This window comes from Molothrus aeneus, chromosome 9, assembly GCF_037042795.1.
Source record: "Molothrus aeneus isolate 106 chromosome 9, BPBGC_Maene_1.0, whole genome shotgun sequence".
NCBI classification, from domain to species: Eukaryota; Metazoa; Chordata; class Aves; order Passeriformes; family Icteridae; genus Molothrus; species Molothrus aeneus.
Window position 1 is genome coordinate 5,257,302 of NC_089654.1, and position 23,674 is coordinate 5,280,975.

General features: G+C 41.6%; 1 protein-coding gene across 1 annotated transcript; it reads left to right on the top strand.

Moving 5' to 3' along the window:
- Nucleotides 1-20: 20 nt before the first annotated feature.
- Nucleotides 21-14,503, top strand: NDC1 (NDC1 transmembrane nucleoporin). Its single transcript, XM_066555694.1, has 18 exons — nucleotides 21-110; nucleotides 456-576; nucleotides 1,516-1,617; nucleotides 1,786-1,960; nucleotides 2,426-2,564; nucleotides 3,976-4,084; nucleotides 4,909-4,960; nucleotides 5,459-5,591; nucleotides 6,577-6,669; nucleotides 7,964-8,045; nucleotides 8,886-9,041; nucleotides 10,136-10,390; nucleotides 10,522-10,640; nucleotides 10,872-10,922; nucleotides 11,348-11,411; nucleotides 12,254-12,354; nucleotides 13,264-13,424; nucleotides 14,251-14,503. Exons 1-18 carry the CDS (start codon nucleotides 69-71, stop codon nucleotides 14,312-14,314), a joined length of 2,019 nt encoding a protein of 672 aa, XP_066411791.1. The 5' UTR covers nucleotides 21-68; the 3' UTR covers nucleotides 14,315-14,503.
- Nucleotides 14,504-23,674: the final 9,171 nt, after the last annotated feature.

The following is a 23,674-nucleotide window of genomic DNA, read 5'->3' on the forward strand; positions in this document are numbered from 1 at the left end:
GAAGTGTCGCGGGTCCGGCACGTGGGGCCGTTGGGCGGCGGCTTTGAACGGGCGGCCGGGCCGCGGCCATGGAGGGGGCGGCGGGCGGGCAGCGGGCGCTGCTCCGGCAGGTCGGTCCTCGGGCTGCGCTCCCTCAGGCTGTGTTCCCTCAGGCGCATCCTCCCCGGTCCCGGCTCTATTCTCCCCGCAGGCGCTGGGCTGGCGGATGGTGTCGGTCCCCGGCCTCCTCACCGTGTCTCCCGTCAGGTTCTGGGGGATGAGCCCCGCTCCCCTCACCCTGCGCTCCCCTCAGGCGCTGCCGTGGCGGGTCCCGGCTCCCGTTCCCGGTCCCTCCCATTGTCACTGTGCAGTCACTGCGCTGGCAGATCCCGGTCCCCCTCCCGGTCCCTCCCGTTGTCACCATTGTGCTGGCGCTGGGCTGGCGGGTCCCGGTCCCTCACGCTGTGTCCCCGCAGGTTCTGGGCTGGCGAGTGGCCGCCGCCGTGACCTGGTCCGTGCTGCTGCTGCCCCTCTGCACCGCGGCCTTCATCGTGCTCAGCGGCCTCGACCCGTTCCACCCGGTGCGCTGGATCTCCAGTAGGTGCCCGGCCGCGTCCTCCTGATTTTGCTCTCATTTGTTTGTGTTTCTGTTTTTTGTTGTTTGTTTTTTGTTTGTTTGGTTTTTTTTCTACACTCTGTTGTTTCGCGTTCTATCCCAGATAACGGGAACTGACGGTGGCATCGTGTTACACTTGTGTTTCGAATAGTCTTTGGCTTTTGAAATGTTTCTGTGTTAAAGCTGCAGCAGCCACAGTCCACCCTAGGTGGGAATAAGTGTTGCAAGTTCATGTGAGTCTGTCCCTCACAGAAGAAATAACAACAACACCAAAAAAACAGATTAAGTGCTTTAGTTATCTGCTCTGAGTCCTTGGACACACTTCCCCTTCCACCTGTTCCCTTCTTCACTTTTCTCTATGGTGCACTGAATCCTAAGAGAAATTCCTGAAGCAGCCACTGTGCGTGGTGAGAATAACTTCCCCTGAGTGCCTGCAGTGAAAATTGAGAGATGTTTAGCTGGAAGCTCGTTGCCTGTGATCATTGAGCTGCTCCAGGCAGAGAGAATTGACTTCCTTCCTCCCTTGAAAACAGAAAAGCTCAAAAGAACCACTCTGTAAGAAATTTCTTCCCTTTTTGGTGTGGCTGGATGGCTATAGCTTTTCTTAAATTAATGGAAATGTGATATTTGAGCCACAGTTTAATGTTTTGGGTTTTTTTAAACAAATTCCTGAGTGTTGATTTATAAGAAAACCAGTTATAAGGGTGTCAAATAGTTTCTATGAAGTTTAAATATGCTTTTGTGCAGAAGTGTTTTGTAGCTGGGCAGACCTCATGTGGGATTAGAAAATCCATTGGCCATTACTTCCCTTTAAGCATTCAGTGGATTATTTTCCATTGCTTAAGTGCTCTTTTCTGTTACTTACTGCATTGCTGCTGTGTTATTCCAATTTTCTGAACAATAATATTTTTATTTTTTAGATTCTTTCAATGATTTGTACACCTCTTATGTCATCTTTTGTATCTTCCTGATGTCTGTGGTGATAATAGTAATAAGCATCTTCAACGTTGAATTTTATGCAGGTGGGTTGTGTAAATTGTTGAACTGTTTTTGATACCTAAATTAAATAGGATGATCATTTATAATTTAGTGATTGATCCTGACAATGGTGGGGGTTTTTCTCTTTTTTATTTTTTAATGCCAGATTTTATTATTGAGAGGTGAAATGATTTTTCTGCTTTTATTTACAGTGGTGCCATCGATACCATGCTCTCGATTAGCACTGATAGGAAAAATTATTCACCCTCAGCAAGTGATCCATTCTTTTGTTCATGCTATCATGGGAATGCTGGTTGCTTGGTGTGCTACAGTCATGACAAAAGGGAGGTTCCAGTTTCTTGCTGTGTCCTGCACACCTTCAGAAAGGTAATTGTGTGTGTGTCAAAGATAAACAATGAACTTTTATTGTAAAATGTATTTACTGATGGTTTCTTTCAAAAAAAAATCCCAAGAATTTGGGTATTCTCAAAACCCAATTATATGTTGATTTTCTTTATTAAGGGACAAAAAATGCCCCCCTTTGTAAATGTTACAATGCAGAGAGAACTGGGCCAGAAAAAATACATTTCCAGGATTCTTAATGGATTCTTCATTCTTGATGACAAGTTGGTTGTCACTTGAACTAAGTCCTGGTCCGGTGGTTAATGGCATATGTTTCATGCATAAATTACAAAAACAGGTGGTGGGATTCCTACTTCAGCAAAAAACTTGCTGAGATATCATCAGATGTACAGATCAGCAAAGTAAAATCAAGCTTCTGATTTGAGTTTCCTTAGGCTTGAACAGCTTTTTGTTTTGCACTCAGAATTGATTCTAAGTTTTCTGTTTTAGCCTAGAGGATGCTGTTCCTCAGATGTGCCTAAATGAGTATCACCTCTTCTTTCTACTTTCTGGAGCTTTCCTGGGATACAGCTACAGCCTTTTCTTTCTTATTAACAACATGAATTATTTGCCATTTCCAATCATACAGGTAAGAGCTTTAAGCATCTTTGTAGAAAGACATGTATAAGTGAAACAGTGCTCAAAAAAGCCTGGATAATTTATGAGTGTGGCAGCAGGAGCTGCCTATGTGCAGCTGCTGTCACTGATAGATGAAGTGTACACCCAGCTTTAAATGCCAGCAGTGTTCATCCTACTCCTCCTGCTCAGCTCCTTTTAAATGAACAGAAACTGGGATGCTCTGACTCTTTAAGATTTACCCTGCACCCTCTGATGCCTGTTAAAAGCTGGCTGAGGTAGCAAGTGAACTACAGGAAAAAGACAATGTGCACAAACTGGGTATCAATTTCAGGAACTCACAACTAGGGTCATCTAAAAGCTGAAAATCTTGACAGTTAAAAAACCCCTTCAGTTCAAGTCTAAATAGCACATTAAATCTTGCTTAGAGCTCAACATCCAAGGCCTTTTTGTGTGTGTAGCACTATGGAAACTGAAATTCCATTAATTCCTCTGGAGGAGTCCTGCAGAAATCTGTACCAGTGTGAAGCATCACCTTAAAAATATTTCTGTTGCTGCAGCCTCACAGCAGCCATTAACTTTGCCTGATTCCCAGAATGACACAGTCCAAACAATTTGGCAAGAGATGTCTTTATCAAGGTTGGTTGTGTTATAGTGGAAAACACGTGTGCTGCATTTTGCTGACCATTCATCAGCAAACCAAGCAGCATTTTGGCAATGCTGTAATTAGAATATTAAAAAAAACTATTTCAATATTGTTAATTATCTTTTTTTGTTTTTCTTTCTTCGGGTTTTCTGTTTGGTTTTGGGTTTTTTTCCCTTTTTTTCTTTTTTTTTCCTAATGCAAGTTAGTAAAATAAAAAATTAAATCACTTTGGTTGCATTTGCATGGTTTCATTTTCCTGGTTTCATTTGTCATCTGGGTTGCTTCAGTCATTTGGAAACATACATAGTTTATTTATTTGGAGGAAAGTATCAGTGTTATGTTGGTTTTGCTGCTTGGAGGGTTCCTGACTCTGGAACTCAGGCTTGTCTAAATTTTCCCTATATTTTAATTGAACATTTAGAATGTAAATGAAATCCAGTAGATTAAATATGCCCTCTTTTTTCCCTTTTTTTTTGCATTAGACAGGATTACTTTGGTTTGTTCCCTTGTGTATTGAGTCAGTCTACCCCATTCTTCATTTTCACTGCTACAAGCAGGAAACAGACTAAGAATTAGAAATGATTATAAAATGTCAGGAAAGATTGGGATCATAATTAATCAATGTAACACCTGGAATTACCTTAATTTAAGTTTTTAATTGATCTAGACTTCATGCTTTCAAGTACCTTGTCCTTTTTTGTTGTACTATTTTTATTAACTGTTTCATTGATTAGTTCTGCATGTGGAATACTAAACTATTTATTTTGTTTGGTTTTAGCAATACAAGTATTTACGTTTCAGAAGATCTTTGCCTCTCCTGATAAAACACAGTTGTGTGGAATCACTATATTTTGTTAGAAACTTCTGTGTCACATATTACTTTTTTGGTAAGGGTTCCTGAAATTCTCTATTTTTTTATTTGTAATTCCCGTGTTTGAAAATTTTAATCAGTCAGGCTTTGGACTGCTGCTTTGATTGCCTGGGAGTGGAGCTGTGGTGTCCCAGAGCTGAGCCTGGCACTCCAGCAGTGGGCAGGAAGGACTTTCCTGTGTGTAAGGTTGCTGGTCCCATTTTTTTAGGCAAAGATCAGCACTTTGGCTTTGCTCTCAGGTGCCCTGAATATTACTTGGAGGGAGGCAGGATGGCTCCCTCCCATGTGAAAATGGAGTTTGGTCTATAGCAAAAAAAAAAATCTGTGCTGATGAAGATGATTGCACTGGACTTTGAAAAATCAGGAATTCTTTGTTAGGGTTGTAATTATCCTCCTAAATGATGTCAAAATATGCAAGAACTATTATCCCTTTATTTACATCAGGGGATAAATTAGAAGTATGGTGGTTCTATATCGGATTCCATTAAGTCTTTAAAAGCACTTTGCTGCTGCCTGGGCTGTAGTGAAAATTAATATTAAATTACTATTAACCCTCTTTTGTTAGTGAGGAAACACAATTAACTCACTGCTGAGAAGCAGCAATAAAAGAGGAGGTCTACATCTCTCAGTGTACAGCTGCTAGCCTGAAGCCTTTTTTCATTTTCTTTTTTGTGTTTCTTGAAACAATCCCCGAAGGCAGATTGTTTCCTTGTCCATGTGAGTTAGAAGACCAGTCTCTTGTTTCTGCATAAATTCTATTTTTGTCTTCTTTTTTTTTGCCTACTGTGTGTGTGTTTTGTAGTGTTGTATTTGTTTCAGAGTTTCTTTTTGAACCCCCAGGTTATATCCCAAAGGTATGGATATGTACCACGATGGGTCTTCACACAGACAGGTAGGAGGACATTGTGCTGGAAACTGGGAATATTGTAGAGAGGTTCCTTTGCTGAGGAAGTGCAGCCTGGCAGCAGGACTCAGTTCTTTGCCTCTCCACAACAAATGTGGGCAGCTCTGGCCTTTTCTGAAATGAATCCTAAAGGAACTAGCATCCCCTTGTAGGAGCCATCTTTTCATTAAGATAGTAATTAGGAGATCACTTTTTTTTTTCCTGTTAGTCTCTAAAGTATTAGAAAGGGTAAACACTCCAGATTGCATCTATGAGTTTTATCTGATTTTCTGTGGTGGTTTTTTTGGGGGGGGAGTGAGGGCAGGGGGAATATCCTTATTTTTTTATGACTATTGTTTGTTTTAGAATAGGGAGGCTGGAGTCTTCATATGTTAATTGGCTAAAACTGTAGTCATTATTAATTAATATTTATTTTCCTGAATTTCATTAATTGTTCATAAGAAGAATAATAAAATACTTATATCCTCTTGGTTGTTTTATCTGCAGTAAATTACATCCTCTTGACACTCTGAGTGGCTTATTGGATCTCTCCTTGTTTTACCATACCTGGCTGAGTGGTGTGTTCCTTCTGATGACCTGGTACATTGCTTGGCTGCTCTTCAAAATCTATGCCACAGAGGTCAGTACTTGTGACAGTGCTCCAGTTACATCATCAGTGTGACACAGATCATTCTTTCATTTCAAAAGCAGTTTTACTGGAAATAACTCATAATTCTTGAATTTTCACAGCATGCGCTACAGATAGTAGCTGATAACTGAATAGTCAAGAGAGACCTGGCATTAATTGATTTTCCCTTTCTTCTCATAGCAAGACTTGTGCTCCTTACAAAATTCATGTTTTGTTCCTGCCACCTCCTCCTCTTACTCCTGCTTCTGTTTCCAGATATTTCCTTAGAGAGGAAAAAATTCTTCCTCTAACTTGATTTTAATTTTTTTTAAATTAAAACACTATGAGACTCTTGATAAAAGAGAAAAAAAAGTGAGATTTAAATCCTGGGTCAATGGATTGGTGCAAAGTATTCATGGAATGAAATGGCAAATACAGTGCTGCTGGGGTGTTTAATTAGCTTTAATTAGAAAGGTATAGTTGTTGTGACTACATTGAGAAAAGATCAACAATGAGTCAAACATGACAACAGCTCTGAGGTGTGAGCAACCTGTCTCAAAGGATAATAACAAGCACCAGTGAACACCTTGTCAACCTCTCTAATTACTGTATTGCTTATAAAACTGTGGGAGACAAAAGAAATCATCCATCTGTGAAAGTATAAAATGGACTTTGCCCTTTTGGCTGATGAAAAAAAGATTTGTTTATCCACATGGTTTTGTTTTTCTTAATGAGCTAAATAACTTCCAAAGTTGCTTTTAAATATTTGCATAGTGTTAATTGAAAAGTCAGGAAAGAAATTGTGAGATTAGCCACATGAGAACATTTATTTGAAGATGATAAAGATATCTGGATTTTCTATGATTTCTCATTTTTAAATGAAAGGAGTAAACTCTTTTTGTTTCTGTGTTAGAAATTCCAGGCCAGTTTCCTGGTCTTTCATAAGATTTTCTCGTGCTTGACTCTGTATAACATAAATTTTGATGTTTGTATTTAGAGTCATCATTTTCCCATTCAACCAACATTTGCTCAGGAGACAGACCAGTGCCTGCCTAAAATCTTAAACAGCAATCCTCCCCTCCTTATAAAGGTAATTGAACTCCTGCCTCTTCCTGACAGGTGTGTGCTCAAAAGGTGTTTTTCAGAGCATCCAGTCACATCTTCCAGGTACCAGTTCTGGTCACTGAGGTGTCAGTTCCTTGAGAAGCTGCCTCAGAGCGCTCACAGGCTGTTGCATTTAATGATGAAAATTTGGTTAGTGGTGACATCTGCTGGTGCTCACCATGCTGTTACCATGAGCTGAACATTCATTTTGTTAGAGGAGAGATCTGTGTGCAGCAGAAGTCTCATGGTGTGTACTGATGCAAAACCAGCAGCTTAGTGGCATTCAGGTTTTTGTAACTCATCTTGGAGTCTTGTCACATAAGCAGGTGTTTTCTCAAACCTTTGCACTCTCAACATCTTGTCCCTGCAACATATATTTGAGAACATGTGTGTGTTCTCTCTTGAAATTGAAAATGTTAATATTTAAATATTTATATAAATATGAAATATAAATATTTCATATTTAGGTTGGAAGTTGGATTTCTTTTTTATAAAAGGTAATAGTAAAAAGCTACTTAAAACCTGTGAGTAAAGAAGAGGAATTTTGGTCTATGTTAAACATTAATAGGACTTACTGATGATAACACTTAGAAATTGGAGACCTCATTGAAGAGGTATTATGTAAATAAAGATAAGAATACTCACTTGCACATGCAAATTCTACCTTTACTGATTTTACAGATTTCTGATAAAGCTGGAGATATAATAGGCTGCAATACGTTTTTAAGCTTTGCTGCTTTATCTGAGGATAGGTGGGGAAGAGTTGAGTACAAACAATTAAAGGAACAGAAAATCTAATACATTATCTCAGATGTCATTAAAATGCCCAATTTATAATAGGGTTTTGAATGTTGTGAGAAATCTGGTTATTTTTAGTTTGGCACATTAATTGCTTGATCACAAGAAAAAGCAGTGGTAGGTTGGTCCCAAGGCACTGAACCTAAAACTGTAGTTGAGTTCTGGTTTGCAAAAACTGTTCTTTTCTTAGACTTTTTAGTGTCTTAATACCTTTCTGCCTGAGCTATTAGAATAAAACAAGTGTTAGATCTTCTTGAACTCCTGAGAATTGACATATCACTAAAGCTCTTAATAGCCCTGCAGCCCCATCCAGGGTGGTTTTGGGGATTTGCCTCCATTCTCTTTGTGTTACATGACTGGTTTTAGCCAGTGTGAACTCATTCTTTGGGAGTTGAGGGATTGATTTTGTATGGATAACTACATATTTTTTAAGCAAATACAGTGGATTTTGCATGCACTAAAATATTTTCCTTTCTTTGCAGTTTTTAGCTTTACAAGACTTGATGTTACTTTCTCAGTATTCTCCTGTTCGACGGCAGGAAGTCTTCAGCCTTAGTCAGCCAGGTAATTATAAAAATTATTTTGTGTTGATTCCTTTTTTTAAAATCACCAGTCAAACACTCTTAGAAATTATGTGATGTTGTAAGGTATGCTGCATAAGCCAGGAGCCTCTTTCTTCCCTGTGGTGCCTTTTCCAAAAGGCTGCTTAGTTATTTATATTCATATTGTTTCAGCTGCTAAACTCAAACCAGTTGTGGTGTCTGTTGGATTTAAATGACAGCCAGGAGGAAACACAGGTTTAGGATTTTGAAAGCAGGCCCCACTTCACACCACCAGTCCAGACTGGATAACCTAACAGATGTGTATGGCAGCTGAATGTTGAGGTGTGTGTGAGTGAGGGGAAATCAGGTACAAATAGTGAGTCACCACTGCAGCTGTGAGAGCAAACACTGGCTGGAACTTCAGTTAGTGCACAGTCCTTTTGCTGTACTCAGATATGGCAGAGGGGGTCAATTAAAACTGCTTAGAAGCCCTCAGGAACTTTTTGTAGCACCTTATCAGGAATTCTAGTGTTTGCACTGCTTCAAAACTGTGTTGACATCGCCACTGGTATTTGTTCATTTTAGCTGTTCAGTGATTTCAGATCTGATGGGCTGAACTGCCTGTGTTGCCTGCTTGCTTAGCAGGTTTCACTGAACTCTTTTTAGAGTTATCCATTGAATCTGTCCATGTTTTCATCTTCTCTCAGTGCAAACAAGCTGTCACAGTGGAAATGCCCTGCGGCGTTTTAGAAGCTGAGTGGCACTGTGACAGTGAGGCTCCTGCTGAGAGCACGTGGGCACTGTCAGAGGGATGCAGGGAGCAGCAGCTGGGTTAAACTCTGCTCTTTGTGTGCACTGCCAGGTGGGCACCCTCACAACTGGACTGCAATATCCCGGGAGTGTTTGAGTCTCCTCAGTGACCTGACTCAGAGGCTGATTGCACAGCAGGAAGCAGCAGCAGCAAATGGGAGAGCAAAGCCACCAGTGGGAGAGCTGAAAGTACCTCCTCAGACTCCAGGTATGTGAGAAAGTGCTCATAAAGGTTTGTAAAGCATGAAGGTAGCAATAGATAGTCTCAATTAAATTTTATGAGGAAAATTTCTGCAAATAAATACAAAATTTCTGCAAATAAATACAGACAAAAAGATCCCTCCCCCAATTAATCCTAGGTATTTGTGTTGAAGTAATCCCAAAATAGCTAGAAAACTTGCAATTATCATGTTTACTCAGTTTGTTTACTTGCATGATATTATGTTCAATACAGTATTTTTTCCATGCTTGCATGAGTAAAAAAAGTCTGATTATCACAGTTTCAGTAAGTGGTTCAACACAGCACAGGGAGAATTTAAGTCATGCCAAGAGATGCTCTGTAATTTGCATAACTGCTCTTATGATTAGTTTAAGATGGTAAAATTAGGTTCTGTTTATGTTTGTGTGATTCACTAATATCACTGTAGAGTGAGGAAATCCCAATCTGACTCCTGAGCTGTGAGCAGCCTCCAGGCATTTTGGGTGTTTTACATGCCAGACTTGGGCATCATTCCTGGCAGCTCAGCTGTGTTAGCACGAGGCTGCCAGGTAATGGAATCCCTTAGCAGGCAGTGCCCTGGCAACAGCAGGCACTGTTGTATGTCACAGGTGAATTTCTTCTGATGCTGCTGATCCTTGGATTTGCAGACAGACATGCCTTTTCTTACATGCCAATCAGAATGACCTTTCATTCATCTATGGATAGCCTTTCTTCTAGTACTTAATGCTAAGAGCCCACTCTATGTACATATATATCAGGATGTTGTAATATTGGCTAGCAGGAGTAAAATGAATAAATGCAAAAGATTTATTTAAATTTAAATTTATTTTTATATTTATATTTTATATTTATTTTCTCATCACTTTTTACTTTCTCATCACTGCTGTTTTTAAGCTGATGAACTTTGAAAACACTCCATGCTTAGGTTGATGTGTACTTCTTTGCAAGACCAGAGTGCTAACCACGTCCTTTTGTATTAGCTCTGATACAGAAGTTGTTGAAATAGCAATCAAATAACAAAGCCATCTCCTGTGTCATTGTGCCAGCCTGTTGTCTTCATGCAGTGTGTTTTTTGTCCCTAGGAGCTGCTGGGATAGAAGATATGTCATTCCAGTCACAGAGGTCCAACATTGTTCTCAGAGCCTCCATGTCTCCCCTGGTTAAGCCATCCCTGATGCCTGTGAAGACATCTCCTGGCTCTGATGTTGGTTCACCTTTCAGCTCTCCTGCCTTAAGTTACAAGATGGGAGCTGTGGATGTAAAGTCTCCTTGGCATGGAACAGTCCAAAGTCCCCATGTCACGAGGAGGGGACCAAAGCTGTGGACGTCGGTTTCAGGTAAAGATTCTTCCACAGCACTTGAGCCTCAGAGCCATAAGCGTAGTGGCCCTGTCAATGGAGAGCTGCATTGTGAGGATGAAAGGGACAGCAATCAGTTTTTCTGAGGCACTGTATTTTTTTCCTTGCAGATCAGCAAATGAATGGTTCCCACCATGAACCCTCCCCAGTGCTCTCTGCTGCAAGAACTGGCAGCGAGGCAGTGCAGCCAAGATTTATTTACACATGGCTTCAGAACAAGCAAGAACAGGTGGAGTAAAATTTCAGTGCATAGGGGGTGCAGCTTAGGTGATACCTCTCTGGAAGAATTTTCCCCTTTATGGAATGAATGCTTCCTTCTCTACTTAGCTTATATACCACAAATCCTTCCCTCCATTCCCAATGCCTTTATGCTGTGTGAAGGCGGTAGGGTTGAGAAGGGCCAACTGTGCATGCCTTAAATAAATGCAGATGATATGTTTAATCTTTTGTTTCTTTTCAGATAAAAAACTTCTTGTCCAAACGGGCATTGATAATGTATTTCTTCAGCAAGGTAAGGGTGGTCCTGTGTTTGAGACTTAAAACTGGCTTTAAAACCTGTATTTTCATCTAAAGCTTTCTATAAGTACAGTTTCTTCCTTGCTGTGGGTTTCACAGCAGGATTGTCCCATCCCAGCAGAAAATAAGAATAACAATGCTGTTTAAAACTCATCTGATTAGAAACTGTATTTTACTTAAAGTATTCTTAGCCCTTGAACACTAGCTCATATATATCCTTCCCCCCCACACTTTTTTTTTTCCTCCTCAATTACAGCTGTAGCATTGTGGGCAGCTTCTGTCCAAAGAAAATTTTACTTTAAATCAGATTTTTCTGGCTATTTCCCAAGATCTGTTGGCCTTGCAGGTCTGTTCTGAAAGCTGCAAGTTTGGCAATATTATTTATAAAGTGCACTCACAGCACTTTGGTTTCTTTCTCAGCACCCAGAAGCCTCCATCCAGGCTGTCTTCTGTGATGCCCAAATGCACATCTGGGCTTTGGAAGGTAAGTGGTTTCCAGGTGATCCACTCTGTGGGTTCATTGAAAACTCTCTGGGCTCTGTGCTTCATAAACGTAACAATAAAAATCTTTTAAATGCTTTTGACAAAAACACAACTGCATTTCAGACACCAACATGACTAAAGTCTAATTCACATATTAGTTTTGAGATCCCATGTGAGATCTCTTCCTTTATGTTCTGTACAGATTCCTAAACTTGATTTCTGGTGCTTCTCTCTCATGTGAACCCATGTATCACTTTTACATTTTTTCTAGTGACAGATTTGTGTTGCCTTTTTACAACAGCTTTTCTGACGAAAGGCTCTGGGTCTTTGTTTATCAGGGAGCTGAGGGAGGCATTCAGATAATAACTTGGCAAATAAACAAAAAGATGGTTTGCAGAGAATTAGAAGAACAATGACAGTATGAAATTACATTTTGGATTTTTATTGTTTCTTTCAAAGTTGTGAGTAAATACTGATATTGATAGAATCTTCTATTACATTTGACTGTGCAAAGTTGATCAGTTTCCTTGGTGATGTGTTTTATGGGCAGATGTGCCATGCTGTGTCAGATTGAAGGTGATGGCTTGGGATGTAGAGAGTCTGGAGATGGGAATCATACATAATTTTTATATATAAATCTCTCTTGCTTTACCAACCTCAAGCTATTATACACCTGTCAAACCAGTGAGTGGTCCAGAGCTGAGGTGACTTTCAGCTGGCAGCAGCAAGTCCTGAGGTATTCCAGCACACTGGTGGAATCTTCAGGCAACACCATAATCTTTGATAGTGAATTCTCACCTTCGGAAGCATGAATTACAACAAATTTCTTTTTTTTTTTTAAAGGTCTGTCTCACTTGGTAGCAGCCTCCTTCACTGAAGACCAGTTTGGAGTTGTCCAAACTACACTGCCAGCTATCCTGAACACGTTACTGACTCTTCAGGAGGTAAAACTGTGAACTTTTCCTTGCTGCAAGGCAAATTCAGGAGAGGAGGAGTCTTGCTGATTTTACATAATAACCTTGCTGACTAGTCATAACATTGAAGTTGCTGCCACTAAAACAGCTCTGATGCAGTTAATCTAACCAAAACAGCTGGTTGACACTATGTACACTATGAAACAGCTGAATAAAAGAAAAGCCTGTTGGTTTTTTAAAATGAGGAAGGAGAAAATATGCAATATTTAATTCTAAAGAAATGCTACTGTGTGCTCAATTGAAGAGTTTATTTCAGGGATGCAGCAATTCTAATACAATATCTTTTGCAGAATTAGAACTTGATCTTTATCTGTTGCACACAATTCCCGGTGCAATGTGGAGCACTTGGAGGCATTGCAAATCTCAAGAGATAAAATCTGTGTCTCTGCTAATAGTAAGACACTACTCTCAAATTACTGATGTTTGTGTAATGTGTGTTTTAAAAAATCCAGATTTATTTCCAAGGCTATCCATGTCCTATTAACATAACCATTTCACACTGCCCTAATGGAGGTTCTTGGAAAGAATTTAGAGGTTATTAAAGTTCTTCAGTGTAAATCATCTATTCCAAGAACAGGCACCAGGGGGAAAGAAAGCCCTTGTTTGTGAAAGAAACAAGTCATAATACAGGACAGAATTGTGTTTCTCCTGCAGCATGTGATGTTCTTAGCCTAAGACTCAGTAACAGAGAATTTAATTTCACAGAACTTGATTCTATGTTCCTGTTGATGGCTGGAAAATGCTCAGTCTCCAAAACATTTTTGTGTGTCTTGGTGGAATTTCTGAACTCGCACTTTGTCTTTGCTTTATTTGACACAAACATGTTACATGATGAAATAATAGAACAGATAACAGGAATCTGTTTGTTTTTCCTGTCAGGTCGTAGACAGACATTTCAAACTGCCACATGTTTCTAGCAAACCTCCCCGGATTTCAGGGAGCCTGGTGGACACATCCTACAAAACACTACGATTTGCACTTAGAGCATCTCTGAAAACAGCCCTCTACAGGATAACTACTGTCTTTGGAGAGCACTTGAAGTAAGAACTTCCTCATGATTGCTTTCTTGTTAAATTTGGTTTAATTAGTGTTATTGTAGGACCTGTGAAAATCAAAATTTAGGGGAAAATCCCTTCTGGTCATTATTATAATGTGGTATTTTAGGTTGGGTTTTTTTCTTTTTATTTGTGAAACCCTAAAAAGTTCCTGTGTAGATATATGGTCCCCCTTCAAATTTATTATTCATAGATTTCTGGGCAATTTTTCTTAGTGACTTTTCATGAACTCTTTAGAAGCAGTTCATGAATACCACTTGTTTAATAAATCTGAGCTGCTGAAAAGAAGATAAATCAACTAGAGGCAATTGTTCTGCAGGGAGAAAATCCTATGAGGGGTCCAAATAATGAATTCCATTGCTGCCTGGTTGTCCAACAGCTCTTCTTCAGCCACTCTCCCAGCAGGCAAACTTCCATCCTTGGCCTTAGAATATGTGGGACTGAAACTTCCTGTAGTATCTGCCCATCTCTCCCTCTGGGGATGAAATGTCCCTCAGTTTAGAAGTGCTCAGTATACAGGAGGGATCCTTTTAGGAGATCCTTTCTTACCTAAATCATCCTTGCAAGTTAATCAGTTGCTGTTTAGAGGTAAGGAAATGGGCAAGGTTTCCTGGTATAGGTATGTTTTAGAAGCTGTTGAGGATAGGAATTGACAGTTTCAAGGGTTAATATGCTTCTTTGTCTTGGAACATAGATGGTTTTTCATAAAATTTAGCTTCAGTGTAATTGATTTCAATGTACACTCAATTTTGGCATGAGACTTTATTTTTGTGCTGTATTCTAATGTAAAATGTTCTGCATTTGTTTCTAGTGCTGTACAAGTGTCTACAGAACATAAGAAAAGACTTCAGCAATTCCTGGACTACAAAGAATAAATTTTGATGAAGCTATGGTTGGTTTTTTCAAGACTTTTACTAAGAAGAAAGTGGGACTAATGAGGCTTTTTACATTGGCTTTTTGGAAAAGCATATGGAAGTATAAGTTGCAGAACAAAACTTTTAGAACTGTAGAAGAGTTCTTATGGGTTTGGATCATTTTTTGTATAATAAAACTTGTAAAATTCATCTTGCCTTCTTTTAATATCACTTACAAATGAGAAAGTGCCAGTTCTTCTTTCTAGGTAAGACTATGACATTTAAGATTGCCAGAGTTATTTTGACACTCAGATCTTTCATTATTTTTCACACTGTGTTCTTTCCCTACTCTGTTCTGTTAAGGGGCTGAGGAGAGATTCACGTAGATACTTAGTGCTTAAGTGCTTCATAAATTTAGTTGATAACACTTTAAGATCAAGAGTGGAGTTTAAGTGTAGGAAACAGATGTGCCAAGGAATAAAACATGCTGCTCCTCTGTAAGCTGGAAATGTTCCTTCAGAGTAAAATGGGTGTGCAGAAAGGCATTATTAGCACACAAATACTGCCTGGGAAGGGAGCAGCTCAGATTTTATCTTTAAGGTGACTTAGCAAACCAAGTTCTGATCTATACAGAAACTTACAGGATACAGTACTGCAGTTAGTAAAACTCCTAAGTAATGATACTAGGAATTAAAGTTTAGATCAACAGCTTTCTGTTCGGTGAAGGAAGGATGAGTCCTACACACATCCAAATTTTTCAAAATGATACACATTATTGGTAGATTCTGGTGAAAAATACTGCTTTTTTAAAGCTTTTAATCTGAAAACCTATCTAAAAAAATTGAAAATTAACTACTCAGTTTTTTAACAGACTCCAGTTACTGTGATACTATATTGGAAAATGTGTGGAGTATGAAGATGAGAACAGTAAGCTAAGTGGTCTTGCAAATGAATTTAGTTTGATAAGGGGAAACAAAACTATCATTTTCCTTCAGTGGTGTTAATCCTATTTTTTTGTTGTGTTTTGGTTTTTTTTGTTTGTTTGTTTGTTTTGTTTTGTTTTTTGTTTTCTTTAACAGGGGACCCAAGATTTGAGGATGGCTGTGGTGTTAGTTATGTTGGTGTGATGTAGCTGTGTAGTAATAGGGTGTCAGTAAGGTTTGGGTAAAAGAGAAACCTCTGAATTTCCAGTGAGACCTGCATACTGCTTTCTTCAGTACAAAGAGGTAATTTTTTTGTAATGCAGACACTGCAGATGTTAGATTTGGTAGTGAAAATGAGAATTATATTGTTCTTTTTGCATTGAGATGGCCCATAGCAAATGCAGTAAGGTGATAGATAGCCTTTCCCAATGTTTAAAGGTTAAGCTAAAGCTTCCCCATGCTTGACTTCTACCACAGGTAGAAGCCTTTTGACTGCCTGAGTTATTAAATAATTTATTTTGCATATTTTTTGGCATTGCAATGTGCACCTGATGCTTTAGCTGGTACCTCAGGTGTAACTGGTAACCCAAATCCTGCAGATGAAAGTTTCAAATAAATTTTTCAGAGTTTTGAACAGGTGCAGTACTATTCTTTTATTGCTGTGGTATTTTCTGCAACACTCCCACAGCCATAAACTGTAAGTTCTAATTAAATGTTACAGTTCTGAACAACGGGCTTAAAATGCAGATGACTTTTTGATGGCAAAGTGGTTGAGGTGTGTCCTTGTGTTGCAGCAGAGATTTGCACATATCTACTGATGTGTGTGTGATTCAAAGCATTCTCCCCATGACAGGAAATCTTTCAAAAGCTGATTGCTTTGTGGTTTCTTTAACAGCTCCAATATTTAAAGAGCTGAAGACTTTTTTTTTTTTAAGCCTTAACTTAAAAGTGCATCTTTAACAATATCTCATGCCTGTGAATCACAGTATACAAGAATATAAAGTGTATGTTGGGTGCCCTTTGAAGTTGAGTAACTGATAACATCTTACTCTGGTTTTGGCTTTGGGAATAATTCTATTCCCCTGGCAAACTCTGGTGGTATTTCAAGTCCTTTTGTATACTTTTGTCTTAACATAAGAATCAGTCTGTGAAGCCTCTGTGAGGTAGGGAAGAGTCTCCCGAGTTCGTTTCTGCATTCTGGGTACTGAGGGAAAAAATAAAGCCTTTTTGCAGTTGGTTTCTGTGTAGCTGCAACTGAACTGGATCCTTCAAGCCTGATATTTTTCATCTATTTAATAATCTCAAAGCTGAGCTGCATCTTGTTGCTGGATTGCCTGCTGCATGCACAGGTGAAACAGTATTCTGGTAACCTTGTGAACAACCTGCCTCTCCCACAAGTGAACTGCAGTCAAGAGTACCTGAAATAATATCCACTGCAGCTGTGGAGAGGTACGTGGTTGATGGTTCAGATCCGTGTTCCTGTTACAGTGGAGTAATGAAATGGAGGCTTAAGCTCCTGAGCATTCAGTCATAAATCTGAAAAAAAACCTATCTTGCTTCATTTTCTGAGATACAGCTTTGAAAATTCAGACTGTGGGCGGACAAATGCAGAGGCCCTGTTCCTTGGGGCTCTTGCACACTGCTGTATCCACGAGAGGCAGGCAGGACTCGCTCCCTCAGCAGGAGCTCTGAATTGTCCCAGTGCCAGTCGTGGCTCCAGGCCTGAATGCCCCTTGAAATGAAGTGGTTTCGATTCTGTTGCCGCGTGCTTTGAACAGAGGCTGCATTGTGCATACCGTGCTGGTGTCCTGAGGCTGCAGCAGCAATCTTCCCAGCTCCCACCTGCTCCTGCAGCTCCCAGGGCAGCCAGGGAAGGGCCAGGCTCCTGCTGATGGATGTTCTGGTACCTGCTCAGTCACAGGCAAGTGGTGCAGTGTGCGGGCTCTGTGCTTGCCAGGCCTCCCCCAGCTCCTGCACGTGGCCACCCGTGGGATATCGGGTGCTCTGCCTGGGGATGCGCTGGGGGGTGGGTGGAGGTATGGAATCCATAGGAGGTGGCCTCAGGAGCACCCCTGGCTGTGGAGGTGCTCTGCCACATACAGTGCTGTCCCCTTTCCCTGTGGATGAATGGCGGCAGCTCGCAGTGCTTTCCCTGTTCAAGCAGGTGTGTTGGAGCTGCAGGGCTTCACACACCCGTGGTAGCCACGTTCCCACCATTCCCATCACCACTTCTCCCCAAAGATGCAATAAAACAGTGAAAGTCTGTGTGGAATCATCACAGACACACACTGCAAGTTGAGAATCCTCCCCACTATCCCAATATCCTCCTCCCTCTGTGGGCTTTGATATTTTCCATCACCAGTACTGCGTTAATGTAATTGCTGTGTGGATGAAATGCATTTGGGTGCTGTGGACATGCCTGGAATGTGGTTTGCCAAGCTCTTGTGTTGTAAGGGGATGTAGAATGTTGCTTTCCTTTGCTGCAGGCTCATGGTAGAGATTTGCATCTGGCAGATTGGCCACAAATGGCACAGAATAAACAAACAGTGCAGCTTCCTTGTGTCTGAGGGAGCAAAGCCTGCACCATGCTCAGATTTCAGAAAACAAAAAAAATAACCTAGAGGAGATATCACCTTTCTGTCCTTAAAAAAATCCTGGGACTACAGTAGAGCTAGTCAGTCAGGAGACAGATGAACATGGGGTCTCTGGAGCCTGCCATGAGAACAAAACACAAATTCAAGTGGGAATAGCTCCCTGTTGGATATGCAAGCTGATTCATTGAATAAATGGTGATGGCACAGGAATTTCCTCTTCAGTTTCTTTTTCTGTCTCCCTAAAGAGTCAGTTCCTACAGTAAGAATTGCAGAGAAAACTCTGGCTTAAGCCACATGTATGTACTCATGCAATCATCAAAGGAACTAGTGCTGAGTGTACTCTGAGTTCCTCTCTACCCCTGCCCAAAACACACAAAAAATGACAGGCTTTGCCTTTCACTTCTTGAATAACTCCACTTTTAAATCTGACTCCTAAAACACAGGGCTGGGGTGGGCTGTTGTATACAACTGCATCTTGTCTGAAAAGGTATGACAAGAGCCCTGAAGTAATTTTGCAGGAATTAGGAATGGAAATACATAACTGCCTGTGAGTCAAAGATTGTTGAGGATTATGTGTAAGCATCATTCTCTGCTCTTGCTAAGTAAGTTCCAGTTGTGGGCTTAGGAGTGTTTGAAGTTTCAGCTCAAGAGACAGACTCTGTGCCCACCTCCAGGGCAAGCTCTGAGGAGGAGGGAGATGGGGCAGTAGCTCTGTAAGGCACTGGGTTTCCTGTCTGCTCGCTGCCAGAGGTCACTGCTCAGAGCAGGTCCAGGCTGTGGACCTTGTCAGGGGTGGTAAAAGTTTTGTGTTGAGTATGGCTGCATCTCCAAGTTGGGTACTGAGGGGTTTTGTTTTTGCACGCACTTGCAATCAGTTCTGGGAAAGATTTATCAGCAAACACAATGTGTTTTAGGAAGAGAAGTCCATTGTTGTAATTAGTGCAAGCTGAAAACTGCCAGGGAAATATGGGTTTGTCTTTTTTGTGCTTTGCATAGAGATCCTGTGCAGCACTTCAGCTCTTCACAGGTGGCCATTTTGCAAGTCTCCCAGATTCTGCATATTCTGTTTGGGACAGCAAGGGTTGAATTTAACAGATGGAACTGGAAATTAGTTTTACCATAGACAATGATGGGAAATGATAAATAACCTGGAGCAAAGGGTGAGGGAAGCAGTCAATCTTTGTCACAAGTTTAGCACTCAAAATGAAGATTTTGGCTCCTGGGCCCCTGTTGTAAAATGGGGTTTAGCCTAACCCCACTCTCCCTCACCTCCAGTGATGATAATGAAATGTTGGTGTCCAAATCAGTAGGCTGCTGCAGAGATGGACATCAAAGAAATGCCCTGGAGTAAATGAATAATTCTGTATTCTGCACAGGGCTTGGCTGGTGTTCAGTAAATACATTCACTGTGTGGCCCAGACACTGTGCCAATGAAGAGTGACTAGTTGCTCATTCAGCAATCACTCTCTTCAGTGCATTGAATATATGGAACCCTAGGCAAAATAACTGGGAGTCATGTTATAACTCCAGTTCTGTAACTCATTTGGAGTAGGCATGAGTCAAGTTTGTACCAGCAATTCTAGTCCTGGCACATCTCAGTGCCAAGGACTGGATTTTACAAGCTGAACATTCTTAAGTGGTGCTGTTCTGAGGGGGTTTTGTTTGTTTATGACTTAAGTTTATTTTACTACCTATAATGTGTATACGTGATGTGAGAGAGAGATCTATTTATGTATTGATGCAGAGAAATAGTACAGATGGATGTTTGAGGAAACTAACTGCAGGTGTAAACAACCACACCCTGAATGGAGCCTGGTTGGACCCTTCTTTAGAGGTGTTTTCCTCAAAGTTCCCAGGAATGATCTGCCAATTAACTGGAGAGGCAGGAGGAATCTGTAGTGTTACAGTGGCTTTTGGAGATGATGGTTGTTTTTTGCAGTTTCTGCAAGACAAAGGTGGATTCAAGATTACCATGTGATTTTCCCAAAATATGCTATTGTAGAAGTTTGTTTTTAAAAGATAAGTCAGCATGATCTGAGGAATTTCTTTTTTCTGACTATAAGAACTATAAACAAATCTGTAAGTTATGAGGCAATAGTTGAGTCCATCACTAGATAATGTGTGGTCAGTTTGACCCTGCTGCCTTAATTTAGGAGGTCATTTTCAAACCACTATAAAGAAGGGCTTTGTGCTGCCTTAAAGGGATATGGGCAATCTCTAAGAAACGGGCATACTCACAGAGACAATTCCTTTGCCTCAGTTTTTGTTTGGTTGTTTCTCTTTTGCTATCTGTGGTACAGTAAATTAAAAAAAAAAACAAGTCTGGACTTGGCATGCCTCTGTAAATAAACTGCTGTGTGTAAATTGACAGTTCCTTTGCAACCAGGTTATTTATAATAAAGTTTGTTGTTCTCCCAGCAGAGAGCTTGTTTTGCCCAGTATTAAAAGAGTGCTTATGCTAACACCTCCCACCTCTGTCTGCACTGCAGCAGTTACACAAAGTTCTCACAATTTCAATTGTGTCCTTTTAAAATCTCCTTGTGTTGCCTGCTGGAAGAGATGACTTCAATGTGTGAACTCGAGATTAATACTTCACCTCTGCTTGTTTGCTCTGCGCAGCTCACCTTAACTGTATCCGTTCTGCCTCATTCCTCTCCTCCCACAGAGCTGCCGGGGGAGCGGGAGGTTTCAGCGGCTCCGAGTTTCTCGAGGATCCGGTTTGTGACGGCGCCGGTTACGGCCGTCCCTTCCTGACCAAGGTAAAGAGCTTCGAAGGCTGCGTTTGGTGAACTGGAGTCTCCTCCATGCAATGTTCTTTCTCCCCTCCTGTTACAGATGATCTCTCACTGTCCTCCTGTGTATCCAGCTCTCCAGGCAGGAAACTGTGTCTGCCTGTGCAGCTGTGAGCACAGGGACAGTCAGAGCAAAGAGGTTGCTGAGCATCTGCAAAAGCACCCATAGGCCCTGAAAACACTGTCATGGCAATGATCTGTTCCTGGCTGGTGTCAGTAGGGAAAATGTATCAAACTTTTTAAAACTTCTCCTCCTTACTGGTACAATTTCACTCTGGTCCAAGCTAGCCTTAGACTATTAACTGTTTTCTCTTTGGTCACCAGCTAGGAAGGAGTAAATGGGCAGATGGGCAAGTCTCTAATTACTCAGCACCTGTGTCCTACCCACTTGACCTAGAGACAGGATATTCAGGCAATCAGTTTCATTCCTCTGGATGTTTTTTATACCAAACTGCAATCCGACCCCACCTTTCATATATGACTCAGTGAAGCAGGGACTAGCTTGAGGGACTGAAGATGGCCTGTCTGCCTCAGCTGAAAGGTTTGCTTTGCTGATGGTGACATCATTAATAGAGAGAAGAGCAAAGTGGCCTAACTGTGGCCATGCCATGACCAACAACCACGGCCCTTGGCAACCAGGAATGTTGAACAAGAAGGCCAATACAGAGAAATCTTCTCCCCATTTTCCTAAGAGCAGACTATTGCTGTCATGGGGGAGAGAGGCCAGTGACTGGTTTTCCCAAGGACACAAGAAGGGAGACACCCATCTAGCTCATGGATGTAGTGACAACACTGGGTGAATCAGAGTGTGCTGTACAGCTCGTGCATGCAGCAAAGTCATGGTGACCCAGGGCATAGAATAGTCTCAGCAGCCATGATTGCACTTGCTTGACCTTTGTTCCAGAACCAAAACATGAAGCGTCTTCTGATTCAGTAGGGAGAGAAAAGGGATTCCTTAACTCTTGCATTAGTACAGTCATTCAAGGAGCATTTGTTTCTCCCAGCACTTGTTCCTCCACGTCTGCGGACTCGCCAGAGGGACCAAGTCATTGCTTTTCAACAGCTCTAGGAGTCAAGCCTCTATCAGACACATCCAGCTCTGAATGTCCATCCACCACCTGTTTCTCTCAGGGCCAGGGCTGGGCATCCCCAGCTGCACAGTCCCACTACAGACAGGGCAGCTGCCAAATGCCTTACTCAAACCTGAGGAAACAGCGCTGGGAGCGCAGGTATGAGCCTACGGGGCCTTGTTTCCTGTGGGAGGAATAGAGGGAGACCTGCAGCTTGAGCTGTGAGGTTCTGTGTTTCTGTGACACGATCTGCCACGGAGAAATTCATCTCGGTGTGAAGGGCCTTTACCCTCTGTGCTGTTGGAGCTTGGAGCTGTGATGTGCTTCAGTCTGAACCTTTCCTGGCTTGTAGAGGGTGCCCAGCACATGGAGGAGGCTCCGTGCCCGCTCCTGCCCATGAACAGCCCAGCCCTGGGCGATTGCTGAGCCAGTGGCGGCACCTGCCGGTATTTTGCAGAAAGTTCTGGGTATTGCTGATAAAAAGAAAGCAGCAGCGGTTCAGAGCAGGACACACACGACCTCAGGTACAGAATGCAGTGATGAGGGTTAACGAGCTTCTCCCTGCTTGCTGTGGGAAAATCCCTAACCACAAAAGAAAATCCCTCCAGGAAAGTACACAATATATCCAAAACTCCCTGTTTTCTAGGAAACTCCCTCCAGATATTTGGGCAGCATGTATCAATATAGCTGTAATAATTTGCACAAGATGAGCCCACATTCAAGATCCACCTAAATGCTATTTATTTCCTGCACTGGAAGCAGCGGGATTTCTCTGGTTACACTGTGTTCTGGAATAATATTTCCCTCTGTAAATTTTACTGCTTCTTCATGTCAACTGAGGTTTAGGCTGTTGCCGTGGTGTATTTCTGTCTTAAATAATTACTGCTTGTGGTAGTACTGCCAGGTGCCTTTAGCATTTCCAAATCAAAGAAAAAGAACAGCTTGGTCCTGAGGGCCCCATGGATAGACACGACTGGGGGATGGGGGCATAGGTTAGCAGAGCACTAAGAGGTGGTGTGATAATGTGCACTGAAAATTTTTACTTTGTTTTCATAAATCCCTAGGATGTTACCATCCAATTCAGTATATGTGCCAGCTAGTTGATATTCAGTTTTGTTTCCCACAGAGGTAAGGTGGGGATTTTCTCCCTTTTTGTAGCTTCTTGTTCCCACTAAGATATTCAGAGGATATTTACCAGTTTTCAACCACATTTGACAGACAGCTATTAAATTCTGACAATTTAACATGTGGTCCTACAGAAGAAAAAGACCCTATTACTGCCATTATTGAGGGGAAAGGCTGGCAAGCTCCCTGCTTGGTAGACATCAGGTCATCCATGCTAGGCAGGAATGAGGAGAGGCATTGCAAATGAGAGTCATTAGTACTGCTTCTCCCAGAACTACTTGTTCTATCTCAAGATCTTGTATCTTTTATTGAGAGTTGCTTCCCTCCCACTAAATCCACAACATTCATAGCATTTGCCAAGAAAAAGTCATGCCCTGCTGTCCTGACCATTCCTGTACTCTGTACACTGCAGCGTGGCAGGCGTTATTAAGGGTTGGATAAAACTGTGAGTGAGGCACTCTGTGCAGCATCTGTGCTACAAGAAGATGAAGATCTCTTGTCTCGCTGCATGACTCTCGTCAGGAGGGGTGTAGAGAGATGCCAGTTCAGTAGCTGTCCCTCCTCCTTGTGCTAAATCTCCCAAGCCTCTCCTTTAGGTTTGCTGTGAACAAGCAGGATTTCCAGCCAGATGTCTGTCTGATTTACACCCATGTAAATCAGGGCTGACTCTGAGTCTCTCCTATCTTCAAGCTGTCCTGGTGTGTTACAGACCTGCTGTGCTGCACCTGTGCTGACAGCAGCATGTAGGGCAGGAGGGTGCAGACATCCCTGAGCCAGAAAAGTGTGGGCTAGTACAGCTCTCTGGTGCAAAGCTGCACATCATGGCTCAGCCTGCACTTGCTTGGAATCAGGCCCAAGCTAATAAACCCAACCAGAT